The sequence below is a fragment of the Myotis yumanensis genome, unplaced genomic scaffold (assembly GCF_028538775.1).
Source record: "Myotis yumanensis isolate MYYU_CA2020_CCGP unplaced genomic scaffold, mMyoYum1.0.hap1 SCAF_14, whole genome shotgun sequence".
Lineage (NCBI taxonomy): Eukaryota > Metazoa > Chordata > Mammalia > Chiroptera > Vespertilionidae > Myotis > Myotis yumanensis.
The window spans coordinates 55,210,040-55,229,926 of NW_027223765.1; the positions used below are offsets into that span (position 1 = coordinate 55,210,040).

Below are 19,887 nucleotides of genomic sequence, written 5' to 3' on the forward strand. Positions count from 1 at the left end.
GTAGCGTGGTGTGTGCATTACAGATTCTATAGGATAAAGCACAGGGCACTGTGGGTTGGGGATTCCGAGTTGTACTGGGAGCTGCCGGGGCAGGGGAGAGCCGGGGAATCAGTGTCTGAGCGCAGCTCTGTCTGTTTCATGGGAAAGTAGCCAGGGGGCCTTTCCACCTCAGGGCTCGGGAGCTGACACAGCCCATCAGGATGTTCTCTCTCCTGCAGAGGTCCATTCCTCAGGCCCGGCTCCTGTCTTCTGCTGCCTCGGCGTTGCTGATTGCCGGGGGAAAGGCTAGGTCTCTGAGGGTAGAGAGAGAGGGACGATTTCTACAGCTAAATGTAATCACAGTCATATGGATCCTCAGGTTCATGTGCAGGGGAGCTTGTTGCTCCAGGTTAGGAGCTGAGAGATGGAATTGCTGGGTCCCCAGGGGCGGCTTTCTAAGTGGGTATTGCCCTAGCCAGTCCCATCCAGTGATGGGAAGCTTCCCTCTTCTCTTACCCAAAAGATGTGAGTTAATATTAGGTCTCCTCTGGCTTCCAAGTAATTTTACTATTAGATATTTCTCCTTTTCAAATGCCTTATAAGTAAGATAATTAGGCATTATCCAAAACTTGTCAAAAACAATATTCATCTAATCTCTCAAGTTCATAGTTGTCAAAGTGCAAGCACGGTTAGCTCAAATTCTGAGGGCTATAAAACAATCCTAAAATCGCATCTAACCATTAGAAATTAACACTCAAGGTTAGATTGCCCTTTGGCATAGCTCTTTCTCTTCTACGCATTTTATCTTGTGAGAATATTGCCAACATGTGCAAAAGAACACACCCATTTCTCCACTCTGTTTATTGATCACCTGCTACATGGGAGGCACTTTCTACAAACAGGTTTCCCGTCCTATGTGCTTAGATTCAAGTCAGGGGCCGGCAGAATAGATGAGAAAACCAATACATCAAGGTGGTGTGTTCAACATAAAGTATTATGATAGGAATGAAATGTACATGCAAATCCTGGCAAAAACACTTCTTATACATTGAAAAAGAGGGAGAACTTGGAAACAGTGTCAGTGGTTCTCAACCTTCCTAATGCCACCACCCTTTAATACAGTCCCTCATGTTGTGGTAACCCCCAATTTCATTGTGACAAATTGAACATAATTAAAGCATAGTGATTAATCACAAAAACAGTATGTAATTATATATGTGTTTTCCAATGGTCTTAGGCGACCACTGTGAAAGGGTTGTAACCCACAGGTTGAGAACCGCTGGACTGTAAATAGTCATCAGTAGAGAATTTCTAAGTAAATTATGGTGCCTCCATGCGGGGATTCTCAGTGTCGCTTAGAAGAATGGGGTGGTCTGGTCCACCTGACTCAGATGGTCTACCATACATTGCTGAGTACAGAGCAGAACAATGCGTGCAGTGTCTCGTTAGACCTACTATGTGCACCTGTGTGTGTTTATGGGTGCATGGCGAGAGGTTCTGGGAGTCACCCTCATCCTTGACAAGAAATACAGGTGTTTGATGGTGTAAAAGGTGGTTTTTACTTCTTCCTTTATACACTTTTGTATGTTTTGCAAGTTTATATAAGCGTATACCACTTGTATGATTTTAAAAAGTTTGGGAGGGAAGGCATTGAATTAAAAATAAAATGTAGTACATCTAAATGTTGACAGTAATAGATATCAACAATATGCTATTAAGTGAGAAACGATAGATGCAGAATCATTTTTAATATTATCTACTGTAACTGCATCATTCTTTATTTAATACATAGTTACTGAGGGCCTACTGTGTTCCAGGCTCATATGGGTGTTTTGAATGCCTCAATGAAAATATATACATACATACAGAAAATACACAGACATTAGATGGTAGAAAGTCATGTAAATGAATCTATGAATGCATGATGTGGATGTCGGATGGCAGGAAGTTTTATGAGAAGACAAAGTGCAACCAAGCAGTTAAGAGTGTCAGGATGGAGTGGTGGTTGGTTTTAAATAGGGTGGCCAGGGTGGGCTCCCAGGACAGTGTGAGTCACTCCCTGAGGGAGGTGAGGCAGAGCCACTCAGATGCAGTACTTGGGATGAATGCTCCAGGCAGGGGGGACACCACTATGAAGCTCCAAGTGTGGGGGGGCGGGGTGGAGTCCCAAAGTGGTTGAGGAATAGCAAGAAGTTTATGGGCTGAAGGGGGACACACATGAGTAATGGTAAAGATATGGTTGGAGTGGGAGAGGGTAGAAACGAGGCGGGAGGGATGGAGGCCGCCAGTACTTGTGGGATGCCTTGAGGACGCGGCTTTTGTCAAGGTGAGATGGGGAGTGATGGAGGGTTTTCAGCAAAGGACAGCTGTGCTCTGCCTTACTTTGCACAGGACCCCTCCCCCCACCCACCTGGGATATTCTGGATGGACCAAAGGGGGTGGGGAACGCTGGGCCTAGGTGGAGCACCGAGACCAGGTAGTCGGGTTGCAGGAATCCAGGCAGGAGACTGTGGCTTCTGTCAGTAGCCGTGAAGCTACTGTGAGGATTGAGCCAACAGATTTGATGCTGGAGCAGCTGTGGGATATGAGACGACAGAGGTGCAGTATTGATTCCAGGACTGAGTTCTGCAAAGTGAGGGGGAACCTGGGCAGAGTGCGGGCTGTCCCTAGAGCTCCCCAGGGAGGCAAGGGGGTGGACGTGCGAGTCTGGAGTTCCAGAAGATGCCAGGCTGGATGTGTAACTGTGGAGCCTCAGCTTGTGTGTGGCATTCAGACCAGGAGGCGGCACCAGGTCATGAAGAAGTGAATGTGGACCTAAAGAGGCCCCAGAACCGTGGCCGGAGGCCCGTGTGTGTGTTTTCAGAGGTTATAATCGCCAGGGACATAGAAGACACGTAACAGCAGTTGTAGCTGGGTCATAGGAGGCTTTTATTTCACTCTACGTATTTCAGTATTGTTTGAATTATTATGATTATTATATGCTTGGGAAAAGTAAGGAACGTTGCCAGAGGAGGTCAGCTAAGCTGATCAGAGGTGCAAAAGCTCCTCATTCGGAACCATTGCATCACCTATTCTATTTTTATAAAAGCTTAGTGATAGACAGTGATATATACAATTGATTTAATGATAGAGATCACCACTCAGCTTAAAAATGCAACATATTTTGGGAAGTAGTGAACAATATTTTTTATTCAAGTGAATCAAATATGAATATGTACTAAGTTATACAAAATAGCCCAATAATAATAAATATGTATTAGGTTATAATATATTTAAAGTAAAAAGTTAACATCTTTAATTCAGTTTATTAGACCTTAAGTTATTTGGAATTAATAAATTAAAAACATTTATTAACACATATGCTTTGCTACTTCACCCTCCCCTAAGAAGAACATACAACTAGATTTATGAGTGGGAATGCTGTTGGGCTGGTGATGTAGGGTAAAGGTGCTGGACGTAACTCCTGGTGGGTTATCCAGACCACAGCCACACGTCACATGGCCTGGTGAGCACGTGGGATGTGGCTCATTGAAGCGGTCATCTGCTGTACGAGTACAGTACTTAGTACAAAGGAGAGAATGTAAATATCGAATTTATAAATTTTTATACTAATTCCATGTTTAAATGATAATCTGAATATATTGGTTTATTAAAATATTAAAGTTAATTTCACCTTTTTGTACTTGTTTAATGTGGCTGCTAGAAATTTAAAATTTCATCTATGACTTACATTATGTTCCTATTGGGAAGCACTGGGCCAGAGCAGGAGTTTTTGTGTGGCCTGTGGGCAAAGAAAGTGTTTACATTTTTAAAGAGTTTTAAAAAAATCAAAATAAGAATGATATTTTGGGCTTTGTAAAAGTTATATAAAATCCAAGTTTTGGCATCCAGTGCTTGTTATTAGCAGACTTGCACTGCAAACACGTTTACCTGGTTAACATGATCGCATTTGACTTTGGTCAATAAATAAGTTGTGGAAATCTGTTTTATCTCCTGTTGTGTAAGTACCTGCATCATGGCCTCAGTTCTGGCCGCTCAGCCAGCGGAGCCGAAATCCGCAGGGGCCTTTGCAGAAAGTCTGGCCTGGTCTGCAGCCAGGGTGGGGTCCTGGCCCTCCCCACTTCCTGCTGTGTCCTCACCTCCCTAATGTGTCCAGGGCAGTTTTCTTGTTTGTAATGGAGTATAGTAACTCCAACTGCAGGGTTGTGACGGGATCAAATGCGAAACTGTATATCTCAGGGCTTACTTAATGATAAAAGGTAGCTCATTGGAAAAACTATTTTAACTTTAGTACCAAAACCATGGAAACACGGAAATACAGGGTGAGGTTTCGTGGTCCTGAGCCGTAAGGTTGATACATGCATGTCGTTAATGAGATACGGTCATGCCAATGTGACGCTGTTGCTAATAGTCCTCCCTGTGCTCTTTTCTTGAAGTTGAACGAAGAAGAAGATTTAACATAAATGACCGCATTAAAGAACTAGGTACTTTGATTCCCAAGTCCAATGATCCGTGAGTACAATTGCATGTTCATCTGCATCGTATAGTTTTTGTACCTTAATGTTTTTTCCTATGTTGCAAAAACTGCACCGTTATGAAAACCAGTGTAAAGAAGTCCCCCTTTCCTTGGGTTTCATCCTAAATACTCCATCCATCTTGCTTTTATAGTCTTATCAAACTAAGATGCTGAGGGAAGTGCACCGAATTGGACAACAGGGTGATTGGACATGAGGTAGCTCTGGGTGTGAGGAGAATCCTTGGCAAACAAACACTGAGAGGCTAAACAAAATTAGTTACCAGTTTCTGCAGGACAGCGATTTCAGCACGTGCTGAAGCAAGGTATTGCTGGCTGCTCTTCATCTCCAACAGCATCTGTAGGCACTGAGAGCTGATATTGCAGACTTCACGTTTAACAGTTTTGCTCAATTGTGTGTGTTTCTTAAAGGTTCGTGTTCTTCGTATGTTTTTCCCTTCTAGAAAAAAAGAGTACGTTTTAATCTTCTCCTAAGTATAGGTTAGCTCCTGGGATTTCAGCTCTTTCTTCCCGCCCACTGCTTGGGGGATCACAGTGGTAAAGATCTCTTTCCTGCTGGCAACAGCAGCAAACAGGACAACACATACAGTTTCTATCCATTAGACATCGGCCCATTTGAAGTGAGGGGCTCGAGGATGTACACATTTTAATGGCTCCCACAGGCATTCAATGAAATTAGCCTGTGAATATGACCTTTTAGCTATCTAATAAAATGTGAAGATGAAGTCAGCCGTTATTCATGCACGGCTGATTAAGTTTTCTGTTCACATTATTGCCGGGGTATTTGTGAGGAAATAAAGTAAGACCATTGTAAGGTGGCTCTGATGAATGAGTGCTCAAGCACAGTCTCCATCATCCACATTTTACTTTCCAGGTTTCTCAAGGAAAACCATTTTGAAACTCAGAACATTCGAGTCCTCAGCTCTGCTTCACACATTTATCCCATGAGGGAGCTGTGACCTTCATTTCCTGTCCTCAGTGTGGCATGATAGCTGAGAATGGATCCCCCCTTTCCTGTTCTTCATCAGCTCTCACTTTTAGACTAGCATGGGAATCTCTTTACCAGAGGATGAAGTTCTGGGCGGGAATGAGAGCCTCCCCCTGCCTGTCTCCTTTCTCCTTTGTATTCCGTTACTTTTGTTGACAATCTGGACTGATAATGATCTGAATGTGTAGGCATTGTTTTAAGATAAAATGGACAGTCATCTGTAGGGTTTCCGTGCCTGGGAGCCGACCCTGGGTGACTGAGGAGACAGTCCAGCTGACCAGGGTCTCGGCCCCACGCCCTCACCTGCCCTCAGCACACCTGCTCTTGTTGATTTACATAGTAGAGATTTATGTACACTTCTGTGTGAAAGTGGGTCTTTCTCGTTAAGACAGAAAAGTTTAAAAACCCTTCTTTTAAGCCCAGAAGCATAATTAATTGGTTGGGCCTCACAAGGAAGTAAAACCCAAGATAACTGGTTGAAATAGTCACTTCTTAAAGATGAAGTGGCTGTGTGCATGTTTCAGCAACTTGTCCTCACCTTGCTGGCCTCAGCAAGGTATGTTTCAGTGTAGTTGCCTTTCTCTCTGGCTGCTAAAGTTTCTCTTCCTTGGATATTAGCCCTTAAATTAGCCAGTTGGCTCAATCCCAGGACACCTCCCTGCTGCCATCTTTGGTGTTCAGATCCTAGGGATCCGCCCCCAGGAACTCTCAGGGGCCTGAGCGCTGCCTCTCATGGGAGAACTCTGTTTGGTTCTTTATCTGACCCATGTGAGGATCAGTGACTTGGTGACTTGTGTTAACCGCCCTCCATGGAGCAGCTGTAAAGCTTTGGAGGTTTTTCATACATTAAAAGTATTTTTGTTTTCATCACTATCGTCATTATCATCATGAATATTGTCTATAAAAGGGCTCAGATTAAAGTGCTATAGAAATATTACTTACCTAATTATAATTTCATTCTTAGTCATTGATCTGGAGTGCTCCAAGTGGTGTTTCTATTTGTTTCACATGTGAGTACATTAGCGCTGTGGTGATCACAGACTGAGGGCGTGGACCGCAGGTGCTGGGTTTGAATTCCCAGCCGGTGCCTTCCTAGACATCTGTGCTGGCTGGAGCTCTCAGGCTTCATCCTCAGCTGTTAAGAAGGGGCGATTAGAGTATCCCTGCCTAGCCTCGTGGTTTTGAGGACTCAGTTATACACGAGGAAGAATGGCACAGTGGTGTAGAGCCTGCGTCTGAAGCCAGGCAGTCTAGGCTTCCTGGTCTGCCACTTCCCAGCTGTGCGGCCTTGGGAAAATTATTGGACCTTTCTGTGCCTGAATTTCCCAGTCTGTCAAATGGAGTTGTGATGACTAAATGAGCTGTACAATTCTTGGGAAAGCACCTGGCACCTAGTGAATGCTATTTAAAGAGCCATCGAGTGAGTACATGGAGCCCCTCACACATTAGAACTGCACCCTCCGCTTTTCACAGCATTTTTATATAAAGTGCCCCCTTTGATTCCAGTAACATCCCATGAGGCTGCTCCTGCGAGGGCAATATCACGGTTTACAAAGAGGAAATAAAGACAGAGAGAAGTAGGTAACCTGTCCATGGAAACCACGATGCAGTTCAAGGATGCCACCTGTGTGCCTCACACAGTCAGGTAGTGAGGCATCATGGGATGTTTTTGCCACAGCTTATTCTCTGAGTTAATGTTATAGTCCTAGAAAGCTGTAGCTATTTCATACAATGTTAAGAATATTGACTTTACAACCAACAGACCTAAGTTTTTAGGTCCTGACTACACGTTGTAGCTCTGACCCAGGCTAGCCTGTGCCAGGGTGCTCCTCGGGGTACTTGGGGGGAGAGGCGATGGCGACTGGTAGCTATTCCAACCTGCACTCATTAGCGCATCTTTGGAAACTGCTCTGACTGTTGCATTTTTGTTGACCCTCAAGTCATACAGAGTCTGTCTCCTTGCATTTCATCAGGGACATGCGCTGGAACAAGGGCACCATTTTAAAAGCGTCCGTGGACTACATCCGGAAGCTGCAGCGGGAGCAGCAGCGGGCAAAAGAGCTGGAGACGCGGCAGAAGAAGCTGGAGCACGCCAACCGGCACCTGCTGCTCCGCATTCAGGTAGGGCCAGCTGCAGCCTGCGCTCCTGACTTCACAGGGGAGAAGAAAGGGTGCAGGGAGCCCCCCCGGGAGTTGACTCACGTGATCCTCATTATTTGTGGATTCCCTATTTGAATCTGCCACTTATAACAATTTATTTGTAACCCAAAGCAACATTTGTGGCACCTTTTGGTCGTTCTCGGAATGTGCAGAGCCACAGACTGGAGTTGCCCGGGACGTCTTCCACACAGGGGGAGCACGGCGAGGCTCTGCCTTCTGCTCTCAGCTCCTCCTGTGACCCAGTGTCCTTTTTGCAATCTGGTTAGTGCCAGGTTTTTCATATTTTTGTGGGTTTTGTGGGTGATTTTGCTGTTTACAGTGGCCTGTAAGCATCATGCCAAAGTGTTGACTAGTTTCCCAAGCACTGAAGGCTGCGATGTGTCTGATGGAGCTAAGTTGACTTCAAATATAAGTTGCAGTGCTGTTGGCTGAGTTCAGTGCCAATGAATCAACATTACATCTAATCTAATAAAAGAGAAACATGCAAATTGACCGTACCTCTGCTACACCCACAAGCCACGCCCACCAGCCAGTCAGGAGCAAATATGCAAATTAACCCAACTAAGATGGTAGCGGCCACGAAGCTGGAGCGAGCAGGAGGCTTAGGTTGTCCCCGGCAATGGAGGAAGCCAAGCTTCCCGCCTGCCCTGCTGACCCTGAGCTCTGCTCAAGGCTACAAAGTTTCAATTATAGAAGATAAATAAATCCTAGATACCTGCTTCCAGCCTGGGGTCGTGGCCAGCCTGAAAACGGCCCTCAGCCCCTCAGCCAGGCTGGCCAGGCACCCCAGTAGGGCCCCCCCCACCCTGAAGGGGCTGTGGGCAGCCTGAAAACGGCCCTCAGCCACTCACCCAGGCTGGCCAGGCACCCCAGCAGGGACCCCTCCACCCTGAAGGGGCTATGGCCAGCCTGAAAAACAGCCCTCAGTTCCTCACCCCGGCTGGCCAAACCCCCATGGGGTGAGGGTCCCCGCTGGGGGGCTTGGCCAGACTGCAAACAGCCATCAGCCCCTCACCCAGGCTGGCAAGGAACCCCAGTGGAGACCCCCACCCTGAAGGGGCTGTGGCCAGCCTGAAAATGGCCCTCAGCCCCTCACCCAGGTTGGCCAGGCACCCCAGCGGGACCCCCACCCTGATCCAGGACACCCTTCAGGGCAAACCAGCCGGCCCCCACCCGTGCACCAGGCTTCTATCCTATATAATAAAAGGGTAATATGCAAATTGACCCTAACAGCAGAACGACTGGGAATGACTGGTCACTATGACACACACTGACCACCAGGAGGCAGATGCTCAATGCACGAGCTGCCCCCTGATGGTCAGTGCACTCCCACAGGGGGAGCTCTGCTCAGCCACAAGCCAGGCTGATGGCTGCCAGTACAGCGGTGGTGTCAGGAGCCTCTCCCGCCTCCTCAGCAGCACTAAGGATGTCCGACTGCAGCTTAGGCCTGCTCCCCGCTGGCAAGTGGACATCCCCCAAGGGCTTCCGTGCTGCCAGAGCGATGTCTGACTGCCAGCTTAGGCCCGATCCCCCGGGGAGCAGGCCTAAGCCAGCAGGTGGACATCCCCCGAGGGGTCCCAGACTGAGAGAGGGCAGAGGCCAGGCTGAGGGACCCCCCCCCCCCAAGTGCTCAAATTTTTGTGCACTGGGCCTCTAGTATTAGATAAAGAAGCACGGCTCTGTGATGGAGTGTGGCCAGAGGCCCGCAGGCGCTAGCTGTGTCCCCAGCCACACTAGCTGCAGCCGGCTGTCCACTAGTGCGGCTGACAGAGTTGCCTCAGCCAGCGGCTTACCCCACAGACATTGTCTCACAGTTCCCAAGGCACCAGCTGGTTCTGAGGGTGAGGAGGGCTCGCTCCTTCGTTCAGAGACAGTGCCTCCTTGCCTGAGTCCTACGTCGGGGAAGGGGTGAGGGCGCTCTTGGGGGTATTTTTATAAGGACACAGGTCTCACCCAGGAGGGCTCCACTCTCATAACATAAGCACCTCCCAAAGCTCTATCTCCAAATACCATCTCCCAGGGACATCAGTTTCTGTGTAGGAATTTGGGGAGCACGTACATCCAGTTCATAGCGGTGATTCCTGCGAATGATGAGAACTGACTGTAGTTGTTAAATACAAAGATGCCTTAGTATTGGGGTGGGGGGGTGTTAGTCCATAATCAGAGCCCGTGTTAATAGGGAACTTGGGGACGCCCAGAGGATCTTATCATCAAAACATAAATGTAAGAAGTAGGACAGAGAGTGAACTTATGCCAGGTGTATCTTTAGTTTACACTATATTTTCTTAGCAGGAGAAATACTAATTTTACGGGTCCATAGGATCCACCTGTCATTTTATTCAGGGAGTGTGTGTACAGTGCAGAGTGAGCAGGGTCCCTTGGTGTCAGCCAGGCCTTCTCTCAGGCACGGGCCTCTGGCACCAAATGTGAACACAGTTTCCTCTGAAACTGCCTTGAAAAAGAGAAAGAGAAACTGAGGCTGCTAATGACTGCAGGAGTTTGCAAGAGTATTTTTAATGTCCTGGCCGACTGAACACGGCCCACCAGTAGGAGTCACTGTGCCTTCTTCTTGAGTAGATGAACCCACCTCTTACCAGATTTTGCCATAAGCAGTGGCTACGTTTCAGGTTTTCAAGGCAACCATTCATGGAATGACAGTGCAAAATGCAGCACTTTAGTGACCAGTTGTCTGCCATAGTGCTGGGAGTCCCAGACATGGAATTATGTAGCTGAGTAGTTCACTGATAACGGTGCTCTCAATCTTTTCCATGCCCACACCACCCGTGACACTTGTGGTGGCACAGCTTGTGGGTGCTGGGACTCCAGCCATGGGGCAGAGAGGTAAGGACAGCTGTGCTCTGGGGCCCATTTTAGAACCTCAGCAGGGAAGGAGTGGTCAGCTGGAATGTAAATGTCTCCTCCCTTTCTCCCTTTATTCGGCTTTTGCTGTTGGTCCCATGTCCCGTTCTTCGCTGAGGAGCTGTAGGTCTTGGATCTGTTGAATCTAGGCTACCAGTTTATAAAAGCAGCTTGTACTAATGTGCTGGTTCCTCATACAAATATTAAGATACTACAGGCCCGGTGCATGAATTCGTGCACCAGTGCAGTCCCTCAGCCTGGCCTGCGGGATTGGGCCGAAATTGGGTCCTGGGTTGCGAGAGGGCGCAGGCCAGGCTGAGGGTCCCCACCAGTGCATGATCAGGGCCGGGGAGGGACGTAGGAGGTTGGCCAGCCGGTAGGGACTGTGCAAGGGCTCCAGGGTGTGTTCGGCCTGTCTCGCTCAGTCCCGATTGGCCGGACCCCAGCAGCAAGCTAACCTACTAGTCGGAGCGTCTTCCCCCTGGTGGTCAGTGCACGTCATAGCGAGTGTTGAGCAGCCTTAGCATATCATTAGCATATTATGCTAATGGTATTATATAGGATAGTAATTGTTTTGAAAGAGAGTCAAGGGTTTTGTTTTAAGGCCCCAAATATGTCTTTTTGTGTGAAATACAAGTATCGTAAAATAGTGAATTGGAAAATCCCTGGGGGGAGCATCTCAGGGTTTCCTGCGTGATAGTGAGGCAGCCCTCAAGCTCGGCATGTCCCGGAAGTGTGACCAGTCAGGACAGCTCTGCAGGCCCAAGCCTGCACTTGGATGAGAGGCATTGCATTATTTAGAAATCTAAGTAAGGCTTTAGTCAGCTGATAAATATTTTAAATTAAGTAACAGAAGATAGAGTAGGATGTTTTACTCTCTTAATTCAACTTTATTATTTGGTTTGAAAGACAAACTACTTGTGTGAGGGTGCTGTTCTTATTAGCACGTTGCTATGGGTTTACAAGAGTGGGCGCTCTCAGCCAGGGCTTCCTCCCATTTCCATTCTAAGTGACGCACGCACAAAGTCTCACAGAAGAAAACATGAGGCCCGAATGGCATTGGACCCACCTTTTATCCCACAGCCCAGGCTCTGAACTGATGCTGGGAGATGTGTTTCTGGAGGGATGTGAGGGAGGGGCAGGCAGGTGCTGCTGGGACACATCAGGCTCCGGCTCTTACTTGTATTGCATCCAAAGGTCTTGTAGATCAAACAGCCTTTAATGAAGACTGAACACGACTCTTCCAGAAGGTAAATCCTTAGGAAGGTAGATCCTTAGGCGTGTGAGCCGAGGCTGAGGCCTCGTCTGTTGCAGGGCCGAGCTCCTCTCCAACGAGGCGAGAAGACTCGCTCAGCCTTACTCCTGTTCTTACTGCTTCACAGACATGGAAGGGCGCTGCACGGGGAGGGAGAACGCTCACTGGGGAGTCTGTCGGGGTCTCTAGGGTTCATTTTGGGAGGGTGCAGGGATACTCAGGAAGGAAGAGGGAGGGGCCTTTGAAATGAGTGCTGGAGTCCACCAGGCAGTTGAGGCTGCCCCGAGGCAGTGCAGGCAGCAGAGACTTCAGTTCCTCACAGTCCTCAGAAGGCGGCCCCCACTCTCCATCCACAGGCTTGGTTTCTCCTGAAAGCACTGCTGGGCGTGGAAACGGCGCCTTCCCTCTGCGCCTGCGTCCTGGCCTCCATTGTCCAAGGACACCAGGGCTGCCGCAGATTGGGTCCGGCCCCCAGTGACCTCATTGTAACTTAGGAACCTCTCTGAAGATACTGTCTCCAAACACAGCCACATTCTGAGGCACTGCAGGTTAGGTTTCAGCACAGAAAATGAAGGAAGTGGAGGAAGGAATTATTAAAAAGTGGATGAGGACTTTGTTCTGGAATTTAAAAAATGTCCATTTCTCATGGTGAAATGGCCTCAGTGATGCTTCTCGACCTCCACTTCCTTGTGCGAACCTTCTGCACTTTTGCCACTACTGCCCCCCTTCTTAGTGCTGCTGCCCCTGCTGTCTTAGTTACTCTTCCATTTCTGTTGGGTCCTGACCACTTAGTAGGCATTTGAAAATTTAAACATGTAAATTAAGAAAAGTAGTATTTTTATATTATTTTAAAATAACTGCATTACTTGCTGCTGGGCCTGTGTGCCTGGATGTGGGAGGTGGCTGCTGCCACCTGTCCTCCCTGCGCGGTGACTCCCAGCAGCGCTCGCATCTGTCAGAGCCGCCTCCCCAGGCCCTGCTCCACACAGTGAGGGGGGAGCCCAGGCGCAGCCGAACCAGCATGGACCTGCTACCTGGGCGGTGGCCCTCACAGACATGTTGCCACTTCCCTGAGGTTTTCAGTCTCCCCAGGGCCCTGTGAGTCCTTTGCTGCACCTTGAATACTTAAGAGCACAGTTTAGGGACCACAGAACAATAATGTTTACTGAATATTTTCCTTTAATCAGCTTACATTTTGAAATTTTATTTTGATGTTTTTTTTAACTTCTCGTTGTGAACATTAACGGCTGTGAGAGACTCTATATTTAATATATAAAATCCACTACCACCTAAAAAGCATTTCATTTATTACCAGTAGTACTTATACTCTACTTTTAAAAGTGTGGCATTTACTAATTTAAAAGAGCAAAATATTTTAATATTTATCGTTTTCTCTCTAAGTGTATGATTTTTTTAAATAGACTTTATTTTTTGGAACAAGTGTAGGTTTACCACAAAATTGAGCAGAAGGTACAGCGCCTTCCCATGCACCTCCCGCCCCTCACAATCCACATCTCCAACCACGGGAGAGAGTGTCCTCACCAGCGCCAGGCCCTCCCCTTTCATCAGGCTCCCTCTCGGGCAGCACGTCCTGTGAGCGTGGACAGTGCGCCCTGACATGGCCCCGTCATGACAGTGTCTGCCCCAAGCCCTCTGTGTCTGACTTTCACTTTTCTTTCAGGAACTTGAGATGCAGGCTCGAGCACATGGCCTTTCCCTTCTTCCATCCACGGGCCTCTGCTCTGCGGACCTGGTGAATCGCATCATCAAGCAGGAGCCCTCCCTGGAGAACTGCAGCCAGGACCTGCCTCCGCGCCACGCAGACCTCACCTGCACCAGCACCCTCGACCTCACCGACGGCACCATCAGCTTCAGCAGCAGCCTCGGCGCCGGCACCGAGGGCAGCCAGGCCTACGGTGTCCCCACGAAAATGGGCTCTAAACTGGAAGACATCCTGATGGACGATACTCTTTCTCCTGTTGGCGTAACGGATCCACTGCTTTCGTCGGTGTCCCCGGGAGCTTCCAAAACCAGCAGCCGGCGGAGCAGCGTGAGCATGGAGGAGCCAGAGCACGCGTGTTAGCAGCCCCGCTCGCCTCCTTCTCCAGGAGATTCCACAACTGACCTGAGGGGTTTTCTTGATAATTTTTCCTTTAATATGAATTTTTTTCATGCTTTCTCAATAGCCAAGGATATATTTTATTTTTAGAATTTTGTGAAGCGGACCTGTATATTCTATTTTGCAACTATAAATGCCTCCAAAGTATTGTACAATAAGCGTACAGAACCTGTGAACTGAACTCACCCTGGACACCAGCTTCCTGAGCAAGAGGATTTTTATCAGAGAAATTTCTGTCCACTGTTATTCGGGGAAGCAGGTTGGAGATTTTTATGCCTGTGACTTCCTTGGAAATTAAATGTAAAGTTTAATCAGAGGAATGTAAAGCAACCAAAATAAATAAAATAAAAGTAGAGACAGACAGACAGACAGACAGACAAAAGAAAAGAAAAATTTCACACTAACCTTTTCCATTTTGTAAATGTGTTCATTGGTACTGCCTTAAAGATACAGTACCCTCTAGCATCAGTCTTTATACTGCAAACTATTTCAAGAAATGCTATATTCTGCAAAAGAAAAAGATGCAGCCATTTTCATGAGGATTGCCTGGTGAGAAAAATAGCTGATGTGTTACTTACCGCTGAATTGCGAGGACGGAGCAGGGCTCTGAAACCGAGCTCGGCCGCACCCCTGGGCTCTGGTCCTCCTCACCAGCGAGTGGGAGTCAGTGTTTCCTAGGACCTATTTCACTTTGAATGAAAATGAATGTCCTCTCATAGTAAGACATTGAGGAGCACTGAATGTTTTACTCTTTTTTCTTTAATTTTGCTTTTGATAAGAAAACCAAACGGCACATTTCTAATTGGCTTTACTATTTTTATTTTTAAATTATGTTTTACTGTTCATTTGAGTTGTACAGATTCTTTATTATCATTGTTCTTTTCAGTATGTTTGTATTAATTTGTAAGAATATGCATCTTAAAATGGCAAGTTTTCAATATTTTTACAACTCACTGATGGTTTTCTGCATTATTTGTACACACATGAAAGAAAACTTTTACGCAAGGTCTTGTGTTTAAAGAGAGCTTTGCGAATATTTTGTATGTTACAGTCTCACTCAGAACTGTTTTTCCACACATTTAAGGTGTAGTATTAATAGGTAAAACTGGCCTTCTAGGGAGAATAAACTTACATATTTATTTTTAGTGATATAAAAATAGCAATATTCTTGGAGACAGGTAACCATAGTATTAATACACCCATTATGCTCATTTAAATTGAGGTTTATTTCAGCAAGCGTGCTGAACTTTTCTAAGGAGAGAGATAGTGTACTGGCAAATGACTGGTACTTGGTAGCAGCTGCTGTCCGGTCAGCTCCTGTGCGTGGGTGCGTGCGGTCTGGCGCGGCAGCAGCAGTGGCCCCGCACTCTGTCGGGCGAGGTGTCACACAGGCATGGGGTCAGGAGTCAGGCTGTTGAGTGGACCGTCTCAGCAGCATGTACAGTTGAGTAGCCGGTGGCATCAAGCACACCCATCCGGAATGAAGTGCCTTACACGGAGCAGCAGCCGCTTGGGACTGAGCTGGCTGAGCTGGGCTGTGGGAGACTTTCCCGCTGGTCTCATTGAGAATGGCGTGCGGCATGGTGCCTCTGTGGACAGTATCAGAGCTTCCAGTTCTCCTTCAGATATTTTTAATATTAAATATATTTTAGTGACAGAGTGCCAACTTCTTTCATCAGGAAACCTCATTCAGGAGGGTTTTATAAAAAACGAGGCTGAGTTTAAATGTCAAATGTGAATTGGTGATGGCTGTTAGAGGTTCAGGGAGAAGGAGTGATTGTCGAACGTATGAATGGATGATTTACATGAAAATAATCCATGCCTGGCTCCCAGGCACGCTGGGCAGCGAGAGTCCTTGGAACTTTGAGAATGCTGTCAGTTTTATAGCTTCATTACTTAAGGGGCAGGGAACTTGGTTCCCATTCTTTCAGCCTCCTTCACTGTACAGATAGCTCTTCTCCTAGAATAGTGACACGGGTGTGCATGAGCAGCTAACTGTGCCACAGTGTTCACGGACACAATCACAGCATCGTCCATTTTTCTCTTCCGATTGACATGGGGGAGGGGACCTGGGTGCATAAGTCGAAGGTGGCGATGGTCTGATGCTAGTTTTGTTTAGCCGATTTGGAGGTTCTTAAAAATAGAGCAAGGCTGACTAACCCGGGGCCCAGGATTAAGCGAATGTAGAGGGAGATTTGTGAGAGAAAGCATGGCATCTCCTACCACTGCCCTGGGTCTCACACGCCGGAGCTCACCCTCCCTGCTGCCCCAACCTTCTTAAGAGACAGTTTCTGGGAGTGGCAGGCCAATGAGCCCAGGGGAAGGCTGCAACTGCGGGAGTGGTTTTATTTATTTCTTTTTTGCCAAATAGAGTGTGGGTTCGTTTTAGGGACTAGTTACGCCAGGAGGGGGTGGTTTGGGCTTGCTGTTTGTGATGAGAAAACAGTCCACACCACTCCCCGTCCCTGGGTGCAGAGCTGAGACCTGGGCTGGGCCTCCATCTGGGGTGACTGAAATGCCAAACTTGTCCACCTGCCTCTGGGTACGGTGATGGAAATACCAAACCTGACTTTGCCAAAAACCATGCAACCAACTTGGGTCATACTATGATGACAACGTTCTTTCTGGTTGTTTTTTTTAAAAAAATAAAGCAATAAGAATAAATAAAATACATAGGAAGTTAAAAGATACAAAATAAAGCACAAAGGAATGCACTTACTAATATTTTTTAAAATGCACTGGGGAAAAGTTGATGTTGATAACAGTGTATTAAAAACTCCTATTTCTTGAAAAAAAAAAACAGACAAGTGACTGTCTTCCTGACGCTCGGTACTGTAATGTGGTCACCTGCTGTGGGTGCACAGTGCTCTCTGCGTGGCCCACAGCACTGCATTGTGGGTCAATACTCATGTATCCGTGACCTTTGAACTGTTCTCGATAGCTTCATTAAAGCATTTGGTTTTTCACACCGTGCTGGCCAGTTGTGTTTAGTTGATGCCAGTTTTGAATATTGTTTGCCTTATCAGAAATGGTGGTGCACTTTTTCTTCTGATTGAATGAATAACAAATTGCATGAAAAAAATATATAAATGCCAGTAAGTACGTTTTTTGTTTTAAATGTCATTCCAAGGTATTGCTTTTTTGTTTCAAACACTGATTACTTTATAACTTGCACTCAGATGAACTATAATTATGCAGCTTTTTCCCTCTGACTCTGGGGAGATTTGAACTCCGGAATGCCAAGAATTCATTTTAGATATAGGGGTATTATTTTAAATGTGTTCATGAGAGGTGGTTTTCCAAAAGAAAAATTATTCTAGGATTCCTTGCATATTTACAAAAAAGATACTGGGTTTTTAAAATACAAATTTATAATAATGAGAGCTTAGTAGACCCAGGTTGCCAGCTCCCACCTTCTTTTTTAAAATACAGCACTTAAGATAATTTGATAACTCCTGGATCTGATGTGGCAAGTGTCAGACGAACATGTCTTTATTCCCTAGCTAGACCTTAAACTTCTGCCCTCTTAAAAAGCGTTCTGGTTGAACCTCTGGAGAAAATGAGCAAGAAACTTCATATAATGCTTCTGATCTGATTGTCAGCTTTTTTTTTTTTAATTTGATTTTTTTTTCTTAAATTGTAATATACAATAATCGAGCCCTTTCTTTTCAGAGTCATTTGAATTACTTACATTTCCCATGGAAATGTGATTATGTGATGTCCTAAAAATGTGTAAAAGTAAAAGATTTGACTGCACAGGAGAGTTTCCCGGAGCATCGAGAGTGGCTGAGCTGGGAGTTGGGGCTGCTTGTCTTGGAAGTTCGGCAGCAGGACCTTAACCTGGATTTCTGACCTGCGGGTGCCCGTTACTCAAGTCACATTCTACAAAGATCCTTAGTCGCCAGCTTTTCCTTATGCAGCCCCCGCCAAAACCACATCCGGGGCGTGGCATTATGGCCTCACATGAGTGTGGACTCAGCCAGACTTCTTGAGTGTGGATCTTCTCTCTGCCCATGTCCAGTGTGTGGTTTTGAGCAAGTTACTTGGCTTCTGTGTCCCACTTTTTGTTCATTGACGTAATACCAGCCACATGGTGGTCCTGTGGAAACCATTCAGTTAATGCTCTAGAAGTTCTGCTTGGCAGCACAGAGTACATGACAGCCATTTTTAGATGACTGTCATCATCACCTTCATTGGAAACAACGCACGCTCTCTGGACCACAGGGGCGCTGCGCTGCAGCAGCGGCAGGCGCACTGGGACACTGCTGGAGTAGAGGGCTAGCGTGTGTGAACCAGCAGGGGCCAGAAGCCACGGTGCTTTAGAGAGCAGGCCCTGGCTGTCTCCAGGACCCAGGATTAGAACATTGCAGAGAATTAGTAACAAACCCAACTTTTAAATACATCTTCAGCACAAGTGAACTGGCCTTTATTTTTTTATTCTGTTTTCCAATAAGCAGGAGTCATTTTCTTTTTTAAAAAAAATAATGCTTAATGTTTAAAGTATTACCTATGTCTCCTTCCCCCCCTCATTAACCCCCTCTAGCCCGCCCCCGCCCCCTGCCCCTGGTTCTCACTGCCCCACTGTCTGTCCATGGGCCATGCATATGTGCATACAAGGTCCTTGGATGATCACCTCCTACCCAACCCTCCCCCACCTTCCTTCTGAGATTCCGCACTCTGTTCCATGCTTCTATGTCTCTGGATCCACTCCATTCATCAAATTATTTTGTTACTTAGATTCCACATATGAGTGAGATCATGTGATACTTGTCTTTCTCTGACTGACTTATTTCACTTAGCATAATACTCTCCAGGTCCCTCCATGCTGTCTCACAGGGTAAGAGATCCTTCTTTTTAACTGTTGTATAGTATTCCATGGTGTAAATGTACCACAGATGTTTTATCCACTCATCTACTGATGGGCACTTGGGCTGTTTCCAGATCTTAGCTATTGTAAATTGTGCTGCTATGAACATAGGGGTGCATACATTCTTTCTGATTGGTGTTTCAGGGTTGTTAGGATATATTCCTAGAAGTGGAATCACTGGGTCAAATGGCAGTTCCATATTTAATTTTTTGAGGAAACTCCATACTGTCTTCCATAATGGCTGCACCAGGCTACATTCCCACCAGCAGTGTACTAGAGTTCCCTTTTCTCCGCATCCTCTCCAGCACTTGTCGTTTGTTGATTTGTTGATGATAGCCATTCTGACAGGTGTGAAGTGATACCTCATTGTCATTTTAATTTGCATTTCTCTGATGATCAGTGATTTTGAGCATTTTTTCATATATCTCCTGGCCATCTGTATGTCCACTTTGGAGATGTGTCTATTTGGTCCTTTGCCCATTTTAAAATTGGATTGTTTGTCTTCCTTTTGTTAAGTTTTATGAGTTCCCTGTAAATTTTGGATATTAACCCTTTATCAGATGTGTCATTGCCAAATATGTTCTCTGATACAGTGGGCTCCCTTTTCATTCTGTTGATGGTTTCTTTTGCCGTGCAGAAGCTTTTTATTTTGATGTGGTCCCATTTGTTTATTTTCTCCTTAGCTTCCTTTGCCCTAGGAGATGTATCCATAAACATACTATTACGAGAGATGTCTGAGATTTTGTTGCCTATGGGTTCTTCTAGGATTTTTATGGTTTCCCCACTTACATTTAAGACTTTTATCCATTTTGAATTTATTCTTGTGTATGGTGTAAGTTGATGGTCTAGTTACATTTTTCTGCATGTATCTGCCCAATTTTCCCAACACCACTTATTGAAGAGACTCTCGACTCCATTGTATGCTCTTGCCTCCTTTGTCAAATATTGATTGAGTGTAATGGCTTGGGTCTATTTCTGGGATCTCTGTTCTTTTCCATTGATGTATATGCCTGTTCTTGTGTGAGTACCAGGCTGTTTTGAGTACAGTGGCTTTGTAGTATAACCTGATATCTGGTATTGTGATTCCTCCAACTTTGTTGTTTTTTTTCTTGCAACAGCTATTTGG

At 46.2% G+C, this 19,887-nt stretch overlaps 1 protein-coding gene across 8 annotated transcripts in view; it reads left to right on the forward strand.

Annotated features, from left to right (window-relative positions):
• Nucleotides 1-16,860, forward strand: part of MITF (melanocyte inducing transcription factor) — a 230,883-nt gene extending 214,023 nt beyond the window's left edge. For all 8 annotated transcript variants that reach the window (XM_070391004.1, XM_070391006.1, XM_070391010.1 and 5 more), the window contains 3 exons: nucleotides 4,416-4,491; nucleotides 7,475-7,622; nucleotides 13,457-16,860. In XM_070391004.1, the coding sequence (XP_070247105.1) occupies nucleotides 4,416-4,491; nucleotides 7,475-7,622; nucleotides 13,457-13,858 (626 nt within the window). In that variant the 3' untranslated portion in view covers nucleotides 13,859-16,860. The remainder of the gene's footprint in view (nucleotides 1-4,415; nucleotides 4,492-7,474; nucleotides 7,623-13,456) is intronic.
• Nucleotides 16,861-19,887: the final 3,027 nt, after the last annotated feature.